Here is a 12,663-nt window from a genome sequence, read left to right on the forward strand (position 1 = left end):
TGAAAAATGTTGTGCATCACTGTAAGAAGTAGATTCAAAGTTCTCCACCTCTGGGACCTGCACAATAAATCAACCATGAGTAATAATTCCATCAGAGTAGGTCTTTTATCCTTTACTGCTGGCTGCTTCTTCGATCTGGAATCCAGCAATGCTTACTAGCAGTAGTACTGTTTGTTGTATTGTGTTTTTATGTATGGTGCGCTTCTCTTGTTCTGGTGGAAAAGCACCAAGCCAAAGTCACGCATTTAGACACACAAGAAGTGCCTTTGTGTGACACTAGCTTTCTAAAATTATACCTTGTAGAAATGTGATCTTGACACACCAAGCTGACAGCTAGCTATCAAATACCTTTGGACTGTTAAGCTTCTGTATGTGACTCTTACCTGTAGTTTTGCATCAGGCCACCATCGGCAGTAGTCAGTCCTTGCTTATCACAACTGTTTGGCATGTTGAATTACAGGCAGTCAGTGAGACAGAGCTATGTGATTGGTTGTTCAAGTCAAACACATGTTATTTCCTCCACCTCTTTTTTTTCTCTTCCCGCAATGAAAAGATTATGGGCTGAGAAGCAAAACATTAGTGCCAATAGCAACTTTTTTTATCACACATACTCCAAATTTGTATTCTTTATTTGCATATGAGAAGATAGTTTAATTTACTGACTAGCACAGAGCATACATGCATGTCAGTGGTCAGTAAGCAGTCAGCTTTGTAATGTGTTGAAGTGCAACTTCTAACAGAAGACATGACGCAATGTGAAGCAAAGCATCAGTTAATCTCCAACAGTCCTTTGCAGTCCACTTGGAGGTCAAGACCCTAACATGTCTGTCTTCCATGCCCAGATGACCTCGTAAGACCCCTGGACACACATACTCCCTAATGATTAAGGACATATTCTTAATAAGTGAACATTGCCACATTTCAGTGATATACTTACAATATGCAGTAATAAACTCTTTTACTGCCCTGTGGCGCAAACTTGCACATTTCATCACTACGCCTTCATCAGGGAGGAAAACATTTAGCTTTTCACATTTAATATGAATCAACCACACAACAGTTTTTGAAATATCCCTAATGGGAAGCTGGTCTTTCACTTGTTTTAATTCTTTGTTTTAATAAAGAGAGGCTTTTTATACTAATTATTGATGAAGCACTCCCACTGTTGCTGCTTGTTGCGAGGTTGATAGAGGTCATAGAAGAGCATGCACTCCTTTAAACGCCTTTTTTCAGTTTCACACACACACTTACAAAATATTGCCTCATGCTGTGACAGTGTCCGCAATTTCTTTTTTCAAAGCAACAAATAGTCCTTTTTTTTTCTTTTCCTTCACTATGCTGATGAATCTCTCTGATGTGTTGGGGGACACATTTATTCATTCCAATTTTCCCTGTGTGACATAGATAAGAGAGGAAACGAATGAGCCTCATCCCACTGCAGCCTCCGCCTGTGCCTTCAGTCCAGTTGTGCGTAAGCTCTCCCCAGTGCAGGAGGGACGTCCGTTTTGGATCTGGGCTTGCAGGGGGACAGCTTGCTGGTTGAAAGAGTAAGGTGCTCTCAGTGGCCTGTCATTGCCCTGGCCTAGTGCTGTCAGATCAGGGAAACAGTGGACACACACACAGGTCTCAGTGGGGCTGGAATCCTCTAAAGGGTCACGGTCAGTGGGACGGCTTGAATTTGTTACAAAATCTGTAGAAGGACAGGAGAGGGCAGTGTGCACACACATTGGAGGAAAATATATGAAACGTGCCAAGACATTTTTCCCTGTAATTTAGAGACAGCAATATACTTTTGAAATACCAAATAATTTGTTTTCTTAGTTGCTGAACATAAAAAAAGAACCTGAAGAGATCTGCCTGAAGGCAAACGGCTGTACATGATTTTACCACTGGTCTAACAAATGTCATTACAGCTAAACCACTAATTTATTACACTGATCTGAGCCTTGATTTGTATTTATACCACACCAACCTTTAGAGCTTCGCTCCAGCTGGCCACTCAGCAGACCAACCTCTTGGCCTGGCTGGATCACACGCTCCTGGCTGTGGTTAGCTGCCTTGGGTCCTTGTTTGGTGGTTTTGGCCCTGGCTCCCCGCAGAAAAACTGCCAAGGCTAGAGACAAGCTCGACAGCAGCAACACCATGCATACGGCAAGGAGGGAGTAGAGGAGGACAGTGGAGTCGTCCAATGCTGTCGATACCTCAAGCCCTCTGGAATTAGGGATGTGTGAGGTAAGTTTAATCAGGAGCTTTTTAGTGGTCACGGGACGTGATGGAGCTGAGGTGATAGGTAGCTTAGTTGTCCGTTCATGAGATGAAAGACCTTCGAGACAAAATAGCAAGTGCATTTTACATTAGAAAAACTTAACAGCAATATCTTTATCAAAAGCAGTATCCAGGTTTCTTGGCATAATCTACACACCTGCTGCAAACAGTTTTCATTGAAAAGTACCCACATTTTTAATAGTGTTTTTTAATATTAACCACGAATGTTACTGTACATGGTTGTCACCCTAATCTCCAGGACATCAGGGAGTCATAGAAGTATGCATTCTTCATGTCTGTAAACCAAATGCCATTCAGCTCTATTTCACTGGAGTAATGGCCTTCAAGCCATAACTCTTTAGTGCCCTCTTTGCCATTTAACTTTAACAATTAGCCAAGTCATAATGAAAACTTTATCCATTGACATTTAAATGAACCAACAAAACAACATTTTTGTCTCCAAAGAAAAGAAGAAGTAAGCACATAATTAAATCTCTAATCAGGCCAGCACAGCAGGGTCAGTACTCACTTTGGCAGTGCGGGGAGCATTCTGGTGGATGTCCACCACAAACCTCATGACACGTCACACATTTCCTCAGCAGCATATCATAGAAGCGGCCAGGCAGTGCCTTACAACGTGCAGACACTAACAGGGGAGGACACACAGTGTGAAAGTGAACAGAGGAGGTGGAGGACATATGGTAAACTGAATTCACTTCTCCATATGGCATTACATTATATTGATAGTTTATGGGATATTTCTGGTTTGTCCAATGACAGTCAGCAAGGAAATAATTCCTCAAAAATTAAAATGTTGCCCATATACAGTGAGTGTTACACTGCAAAGGGTTGTATAATAAATATCACCTTTTTTTGTGCATACTCCAGCCCGCCGTCCTGCTTTTTTTAACATCCCTTCAAAAGTTTACAGTGACAAATACCATCTTCTCCCCTTTATATGGGTTGGTGGCACTATACTTGTCTTTAGGACTTTGAGTAATTGTAAATTGTTTACTGTATACATATTTTGAAATTCCCCTATGTTTCATCAAAATTTATTATTTACATTTAGGAAGGATGGACAGATTAACGAACATCTACAATAGGACTGAACGTGACAATAGACCAAAATTAACAATACAGTTTTCTAATGGTAACAGCTTCAATGGTCAAAGCCCACAGTCCCAGTAATAAATATGTGAAAATGTTCCTGTGACCTTTGAATTTTATAACCTATCATAATCATACTTTCATATTGTAGCCCGGTTAGAAAACATGCATACATAAAAAGTTGTCTGTGATAGATAAATAAATAAATAGGGTTTGTGAAAACAGTATGTTTATAATTCATATTTCTCATTGTGTTTAAGTCAAGTTCATGGGTAAAAATGTTAAGGATGTTAAAAATGCATATATGTATTTTATTTTATTTCTTTTGATAAAAAGCTTCTAATTTAATAGAGTGGTATCTTTCTAGAGAGGTGTATATAGTCAAATAGGTTTGTGTGTTACTTGGCTGACACGTGTGTGTGTGTGTACGCAGACAAGGGGAGTAAGAGAGAGAGAAGGGAGAGGCTGGAGGAGCGGAGAAGAAAGCAGCAGGGGGTTAACGAGGAAATGCGGGAGTTTTTCTGTGTTGATATCCGAAGTTGTGCAGGGAAAAGTTTATCATGGATGTATAATAAGAGCTGGATAGGGCGCCGCCGCTCAGCCTTGTAGCCAATTTTTCCCAGTGGCCACTCGCGGTATTTCAGCGAAAAATCCCCCTGCGGCCCAAAAAGGATTTTCCCCATAGACCACCATTGTAAAACAAACGTCTGTAAAACTGTTGACAGGACACCTCGAACTGCAAACGTCAATTATGACTCTTTCCATTATGAACTTTTGATTCATGGAGGTTTTATGTTTGTAAAACTTTCCTCAAGCCGAGAAAAGCGATTTTAAAATCCGTGACGTCATCACAATGTAAAGTCTGCGGACCGAGCGGGAACTCGCGGGCGGGTACAGGAGGGGAAACTCTACTGCGCATATTCAGTGGGCCGTACAACGCGGAAGCAAACCCGGAAGCTAGAAACTTTTTTTAGCGTTTGCGCCAGGCGAGCAATTCCTATAGGACTGAATGGGCGCCATTTTTAGTCCGGTATCCAGCTCTTATAATACATCCATGAAGTTTGTATGTACTTGAATCTAAGATGGTCAGCTCGATAATCTGTGAGAGGACATGTTTTGGGAGTAACAGATAACCTCTACCCGAAGTTTGCCGCGCTGTAGCCAACTTGAAAGAGACTGCTTGTTAATGAAGTGAGCAGTGAGTTAGCAATGTGAATGGACTGTATGCTGCTGCTAGCTAACACAGCTCGACAAAGTAGCTTTGTCTGGACTTATTCCGACCTGGAAACGAGAGACAACAACCAGATAGTGCTCTGAGCCACCCGGGAATGCTCAGAGTTCCTCTGGCAACACTGGATAACCACCAAACTCTGTGAATATGCCCGAGTGCTGCCATCCTGCCCATGGACAGAGACCTGTGGACTGTTAGCTTTCTCTGGAGGATACCATACCTCTAAAAACGGTACCAAACTGCTTTATTTGTTTTATGCTTTATATTAAGTGAAACGACCACCAAGTTTTGATCCCTACAATCACAAGCACCGCATCAGGCCTGCAAAGATTTTATTTTATTTTGTTGTTATATCATTTTGCCTGTTTAGCATTGAATGATAATTGGTGTGTGTTTGGTCACTGGGATGGTTCAACGCAAAAGTAAAAGCAAATAATTAATTTTATTTAAAATTGAAATGTAAAAAGGGAAAACTACTGTGTGAATTGTGAAACAAAAGCAGTGAACTCTCCTGAGATTCAAGTTTATATTATTTTAATTTAATTTTGCTTTAGAATTAAATAAGAAATTATTCATTTTAAATTTAAACAGTTTCCGAGTGTTTTTATTATTTCAGAGGTTAAAGGACATATAGCCTTCATACACTATACCTACTTATATTAGATTGTGGTTTTGTACCGTGTTAAAGGGTTAGTACACTTAGTTATTTGTTACATTGTGGTCTCACAATAAGTTATATTCAGGAGGCATAGGATTTCCAAAGTTACCCAAGCTAAAAACACTAAACTAATCAGAGATTATATAACCAATGAAATTAGGATAAAGAACTCAGGGCCCCATCTACATAATATAGAGGGTAGACGGGCTACAATATGTATTCCTATACCTCTGTCCTAATATACTGTACGTATGTCTGTATGTGTGTGTAAAGGATGCAGCTGCTAGAGTTTTAACTAGAAAAAAGAAATTCAACCATATAACATCAGTGCTCAGGTCATTACATTGCTTCCTGTAAATTTTAGAATTGATTATCAGATTTTAACTAGGGCTGCCCCCTAATAGTCGACCAAAGCGTTAGTCAATGAGAAGAGTCTTAGTTGACCAATTTTTCATTGGTCAGTTAGTTGCAGGGAGGAAAAAAAAACAACCCTCAAACTCCATTCATGAGCTGCACCTTGATGGAAAGATTTGACACAAATGCCGACTCAGAGAAATGCTGAAACATCTCAGCTCTCAACACAGAGAGTCTGAGCCGACCGACCGAAGCACTCGGCTAACGGTTTAACAAACAGGTTTTGGTTGCTCGTGGAAGATGGATATCCATCATTGTCTGTGTGCATTTACTGTGGTATTACACATTCCCAAATTCATATTATTTATTAGAGTTATGTGGAGTTATGTCTCATCGCTGGTATAAATGAAAACCAGACAAGAGACGTCCTGTCAGGGGAGTCAGACCTGCAGGCTCACGTGTCCCGTTAAAATACCCCAAATCTTTTTGGGTGGTTTTGTTTGTTTTTCCTTAACTTCCTAAGCTCATTTTAATTGAAGAAAATGAAAGAAATACATTTAACATAATAATATATTCAATTGTATTCATTGTTTATTTTTAGCAATATCATTAATGTGTTAATCTGCCCAGCACCTGTTGGCTTTTATTGAGTAACTGAGAATAAGCCTATATTGTCAAATTCATATTGATACAATGTAGTCTAATGTAATATAATATAAAATTGTTAAACTGATAAGCTTCTCTGTACATATAGTCTATGCAAGTTATATTGGGGATTGAGTGGCTCGGGGTGCAGTGACAAAAAATTTCATGAAGGGGTGTCGTGGTTTAAAAAAGTTTGGGAACCACTGCTCTAACCAGATGGAGGGTGATGGAGATGACAGTCACTGCACACTTTATTTCTGAAGATTGGCGACTACATTCATTTGTGTTGGAAACAAAAGTTTTGCAGGTGAGCCACACAGCTGCCAACATAGCAGAGTGACTCAGTGAAGTGATGGAGGAATTTAAGATTCCTGCAGAAAAGAGGGTCACAGTCGTACAAAACAATTCTGCTAATATGGTGTTGTGCGCTGTACTACTGTCTGAACCCGTCCTAGGATAACGTCCAGGGAGTTGGTTGTGCGGGGCACACTTTGCAGGTGTGCATAAATGCAGTTCTGAAACAAGATCTGATCTGTCAAATCACAGCTGCTGTCAGACATCTTGTGGGGCATTTTAAGAAAAGTCCCAAGGCTACAGCAGCTCCTACTGAGAAACAAAAGCAACATAAAGCGGCTGGAAAAAAACTCGTCCAAGATGTCTCGACACGATGGAACTTCACATACTTCATGCTGGAGCGCTTCCTGGAACAGAGGTGGCAGGTTACAGCTGTGCTTTCAGACCCCGGTACCACCCAACGGCTCACAGCTGCCCATCGGAGGGCAGTGGAGGACATCGTCTCGATGCTGAGGCCTTTGATCACTCTCACTGAGCTTCTCTCGCAGGATGTCAATGCATCTCTGTCTGCTACGCTACCCATGCTAATAAATATGAACAGACGCCACTTGCTGCTGCACGATGATGACAGCACGACTGTAAATGCACTGAAGAGAAAACTAACTGAAAAAATTGACAAGAGCTTGGAGCTCACAGGGAGTTTCAAGATCAGCATATATATCCAAGCTGCTGTCCTAGACCCATGTTTTAAGAGCTTGACATTCCTCGATGCGGAGAAACGAGAAAGAGCAGCAGATAGAAGGAGAGAACAATGAAATTAAGATATACTTAAAGGACCAAACAAAGGTTGATTCAGGGCCACTGAGAAAGTGGGAATTTTTGTATTGATATTTCTCTTTTAAGTGTTTCAGTTTGCTGTGTATTTATTTATTTGCTTGTTTAAATAATTTTAAACCCTTTAAGCCCTAATTTTAATGCTCATGTTTCAGGCCCTACACGGTCTGGCACCACAATATCTGACTGACATGCCTGTCAGCTATTAACCAGTGAGACCCCTCAGGTCATCTGGAACAGGCCGTCTGGTTATTTCCAGGGTCTCCACGAAAAATTGGTGAAGCTGCTTTTAGCTTTTATGCTCCCAGCAGCTGGAACATCTTACCCAGTCATGTTAGCTGTGCTCCAGTGCTGTCATCTTTTAAAACGAAACTGAAAATCTTCTTTTTAGCTGCACTTTTAAGTAGTCTAGGTTGCTGGTCTTAATTATTAATTATTTTTAATGATTTTTAACTAACATGTATTATTCATGTGTTTGTTTTAACTGTGTTTACTCAAGTCTGATGTTTTATCTTGCATGTTGATGAAATGGAATGAAATGTGTTATATAAGCAAAGTTTTGCTTTGCTATACTCACCGCAGTAATTGTTGCATTTGCTGTTAATCTGTGATTGATGGCATACCATGTGACAGGGTAGACATCTTTTGACCAAGGCATCCTCGTACTCACCCTCAGGGCAGCTTCCACCCATCAGCCCCGATAACCCTCACACTGACACACACACACACATACACACATACACACACACACAGATACATTAGAAGAGAGATGTAGAGGAAACAGCTGCAGAAGGTGAGCAGCTATGAACATGAGAATGATATAATGTGCTTGATGCACATGTAGGCGACATACAGTATTTTACACCAGACCCTTGAAAACATCCCTCTAATCATCTATAGGTACACTTACTATATTAGTAGTACATAGCTGTTGAAACAACAACCTACTTTATTATAGAAAACAGTTGGGAATATACTATTTACCAAAGTTAAAGTCCACAGCTGCAACTTGCATCTTTTTGTCAAAATGGGGTTTAAATATACTAAACTAAACTGTACTTTACTGTGTAATACCACTACAGTATATTATACTAGTACTGTTTTAATGTCACTTTTTGTTTTATTTTGTATTTGTTCTTTATTTTCTTCTGCATTTTATTATATATTTTATTTAATTATTTATGTATATATTTTATTCAGACTCGCTCAGATGCTGTAACACTTGAATTTCCTCGACAGGGATCAATAGAGTCTTATGTTCTCGCGTCCCTCCATTGGCTTCCGGTAAAATTCTGAATAAATTACAAGATCCTGCTGATTACATATAAAGCACTCCATGACCTCGCCCCTAGCTACATTTCTGAGCTCCTCGTTCCTCATTCCACTTCACGACCTCTTCGATCCTCAAATCTTGGCCCTCTGTCCCCCGCACAAACCTCAAATCAAAAGGTGACCATGCATTTGCATTCTTAGCCCCAACGCTGTGGAGTCATCTTCCACAATCTGTTAGATCGGCTGAATCCTTTTAAACGACGCATCAAAACCCATTTGTATCAACAAGCCTTTCTATAGACCTCCCTTCTTGTTCCCATGTCCTGCTTTATTTCATTTTGGTTGATTTCTCTCTGTGTCATGTTTGTCTATTTCATTAATCTATCTGTTTCAATTTTGCATGTGTATGTGCCTGTGAAGCACTTTGTAACTGTGTGTTTTAAAAAATGCTATATAAATAAAAGCTTACTTGCTTATGTTACTGCATTATACAGTACACTGTAATATACTATCCTGTCCTACAGTATACTATACTATCTTTTCTATACTACACTATACTGTACTGCACTATGATGCACATTACTATACTGTGCTGTACCATACTGTACTACAACTGTATACTGTACTACACTACACTGTACTACACTACTGCTTCAGCTGCAATACGGAAGAAGGAACTGTGAGCTGCACTAGTTTGTGGTGGCTGCAGAAAAACATACCATGTATTCTGCACTTGCAACAGTATAACGTCAGTATTAGTGGGTGTACACTGGATGTGCGAGGGAGAGGCTGTTAAACTGTAAAAACTCTTCTGCTTTCACCTCAAAAGCAAAGCAGACCCATTTCCTTTGGCATTTTTAAATTTTTTTAGGGCAAAGAAATGTACAAATTCCAATGAATTTATAGATAAAGGGTAATCATCAACAGGCCTGCCTTGCGCTAGCTCCAACATGTAAACTTCCATTCTTTCAAAAATCATGTCTGTTCTCAAACACAGCCCTCTTCGCTCCAGCGAACACTGGGTCAGCGGACCGTGAAAAAAACACACACATCTAAACCACCTCCGCCCTCCGCTGCTTTCACACACATAGAATTGTAAACCTGATTCATTGTAGAGTATATTTGTCACACCCTGATAACCAGCACTCAGTGTCTTACTCACACCCCCTTTCAGATTTCAAGGACGGTAAGTAATTTGTAATTATCATAAACACATAATATGTTTTTTTAAGTCACAAATATCCAAAACCAAAGTGTGTATTTCCATACAAACCAAAATCATAACTAAGAGTTAGGTGTCTTCTTTTTCATGGATTTAGGTATGTTTGTGCCTCCTTTGTGAGTTTTATTGTAGTTTGCTTTACTATTTATCTTTTTACCCATTTTGAGAGACTTTGTAAGCTTCTTATGTTCGGTCTCACCTACATTGTCTGTTATTGTGTGTGTGTGTGTGTAACTGTAGACAGAAGTAAACTTTCACTTTTTTTTAAACATTCAAAGCAAAATGAAGATGTCTGCAGTAATCACAGAGCTGACTGAGGGCAACCGAACCGCCACACACCTACAGCTCTTGTCTTTATCACTTTCACACATATTAGAAGCTGTGACATCAAGGGCTGAAGTTGAGAGTTTGAGCCCTACTTGAAACACAAATACTGAAAATACAACACTCAGTCTGCTGATGTTACCCGTTACGGGTTGAAAATAAATGTTCAGAGGGATCTCTTACCTGGCAAGATGAAGAAGCAGTGGGAGAGTCCTTGGTTTGACGATGAGTGTGAGACAGGCTTGTATTTCAACATAGATGCTCATTTGGGTATGAACTCATTGCCCGGTCTGGGACTTCCCCCCCCCCGTGTGTGACGAGGATCCCTGCCACCCTAAAACACACGCACACACTAAGGTTAGACTAATATACAGTACCTATAAAAAAAAGAAATCAGTCCCCCTTAAACTGTTTTGTATATGAATCACAGTGGATGTACTGGATGTTTTGACGCTGATCATCATAAAATATATTTTTCTGTCAATTTTAATTATGAATTTCCACAAACAGACTTAAATAACTACAAAAACAAAAACTTGATAAAGCTCAAGCTGCTGCAAATTCTAGATCGGACTGAGGTCTTTGTCACTTCAGTACATTAACGTTGTTGTTTTGAAACCTTTGGCTTTATGACTCGTGTATTTGGCTTGTGGGAAATCTTTTCCCAAGTCTCAGTTTTTTCAGTCTGGAGCAGTTTTTTCTACAGTATTTATTTATTTATTTTTTATTCATGTTACCCTCTTTCTTCACAAACTTTTTTGCCAACCCCAGGCTTTGTGGTTGGTGTGTTTCTGCTGATGTGACGTGTTTGTATTGTGTCAAATAAAATGTACGTATGGTGGGTAAAAAGCTCGATTTCTGTCTGATCATACCATATAAGCTTCTTTCACTTTGTCTCTCACATGTCATCTGGTGAATAGTATTGTACGCCCCCATCAGAGAGTCCACTAAAGACACTCCTTACTTTACTCTGAAGGATTTTTGGTGCTTACAACCTTTGGTGGTCTTGGTAAGGTGTTGGGCCACCAGAACAGCTTCAATGCACCTTGGTATTGATTCTACAAGTCTCTGGACTCTACTGGAGGGATGAACACCATTCTTCAAAAAGATATTCCCTCATTTGGAGTTTCGATGATGGTGGTGGAGAGCGCTGTCCAACACGTCGGTCCAAAATCTCCCATGGGTGTTCAATTGGGTTGAGATCTGGTGACTGCGCAGTCCGTTGTAATGACACATCCGCTGAAGCTGAGCTAGGGCACGTCGTCAGTGATGTATCCTGAGGCCATTAGGTGTTTCGGGTCTTTTAAACATCATATCAGTCCATAGTATATGATTCACCTCATTTTCATACTCGTCAAATCATAGCACCTCAGACCCTGTGAATTTTGGCGTTGTCATCCTGGAAGAGAACACTCAGGATAGAAATGTTTCATCATAGGATAAAGGTGATCACGCAGAATAACTTTGTATTGATTTGCAGTGATCCTTCCCTCTAAGGGGACAAGTGGACCCAAACCATGCCAGCAAAATGCCCCCTACAGCATAACAGAGCCACCAAATCCCCTCACTGTAGGGGTCAAGCATTCAGACATGTACTGTTCCCTTGGTGTACGCCACACATGCACTCACCCACTTGTCAAGAATATAGTGGAGGATGACTCATCTGACCATATCACTTTTTTCCCCATCTCTGTAGACCAGTGCCTATAGTGTGTGCGCCACTGAATTCTCGAATGTACATTCACCTTTGTAATGAGGGGTTTTTGCACTGCAACCCTACTATAATATCCCTCTCTATGTAATTGATTCAAGATTCAAGAAGTTCATTATCATGTGCACAGTTAACATGGGCGGTTACACCAAACAATGAAATTCTTACTTTGCTAGCCCACCCTTCACAAAAAAGTTAAATTAAATTAAAATTTTAAAAATCAAAATCACAAAGTGTATAAGTTCCATGTAAGTTCAGGTATTGCACCGCACAGTACACAGTTTATAAAGTACAGTATTGCACAACATAGTATTGTGCAAAAAAAAAAAAAAACTGCGATCCTGACTTGACTGAGCAACAGGTCATACAGTATTACTACATTATTGCAAATATTGCAAATAGCAGTGTAAGAAACTGTCAGACAGTGCAATATGCATCGTTGCAAATATTGCAAATGACGAACAGTATCGTCAATAGACTGTTCTTGCTGAAACAGTCTCACCACGTCCTGCATTGACATTCTCAGTCACCCAAGGAATAGTTGCTCTTCTGTTTTCATATCGCACTAATGTACGAGCATCAAGGTCCTCAAATGTGCGCTTTTGACCACAATATCCGACCCTATTTACTAATGTCTTCAGGTTTTTCCTTTGTCACCCATCTGTTGTTTCTATCAAGAAATAGACCCTTTTACAGTACACCTTTGACATGTCATAGCAAGCAATCCTCAAGTATAATGAATA

General features: G+C 40.0%; 1 protein-coding gene across 2 annotated transcripts; it reads right to left on the reverse strand.

The window, feature by feature from the left end:
- Positions 1 to 611: 611 nt before the first annotated feature.
- Positions 612 to 12,268, reverse strand: LOC137172267 (tumor necrosis factor receptor superfamily member 13B). 2 transcript variants are annotated; one of them, XM_067576590.1, is made up of 5 exons: positions 10,393 to 12,268; positions 7,969 to 8,103; positions 2,795 to 2,911; positions 1,973 to 2,323; positions 612 to 1,690 (listed from the first exon to the last, which is right to left on the reverse strand). In XM_067576590.1, the coding sequence occupies exons 2-5, from the start codon at positions 8,081 to 8,083 to the stop codon at positions 1,428 to 1,430; spliced, it is 846 nt and encodes a 281-aa protein (XP_067432691.1). In that variant the 5' UTR covers positions 8,084 to 8,103; positions 10,393 to 12,268; the 3' UTR covers positions 612 to 1,427. The 2 variants fall into 2 exon arrangements, with proteins under 2 accessions (XP_067432691.1, XP_067432692.1); XM_067576591.1 differs by lacking the exon at positions 10,393 to 12,268 and having other exon boundaries at positions 7,969 to 10,377.
- Positions 12,269 to 12,663: the final 395 nt, after the last annotated feature.

Source organism: Thunnus thynnus, chromosome 20 (genome assembly GCF_963924715.1).
Source record: "Thunnus thynnus chromosome 20, fThuThy2.1, whole genome shotgun sequence".
Lineage (NCBI taxonomy): Eukaryota > Metazoa > Chordata > Actinopteri > Scombriformes > Scombridae > Thunnus > Thunnus thynnus.

Excerpts from the sequence above, each read along its gene's own strand:
- LOC137172267 (XM_067576590.1), bottom strand. The coding sequence starts at position 8,083 with ATGGGTGGAAGCTGCCCTGAGGGTGAGTACGAGGATGCCTTGGTCAAA. Across the intron at positions 2,912-7,968 it reads CAAATGCAACAATTACTGCG|TGTCTGCACGTTGTAAGGCA; the intron begins GTGAGTATAGCA and ends CTCCCCTGTTAG. Across the intron at positions 2,324-2,794 it reads ATGCTCCCCGCACTGCCAAA|GTCTTTCATCTCATGAACGG; the intron begins GTGAGTACTGAC and ends TTTGTCTCGAAG.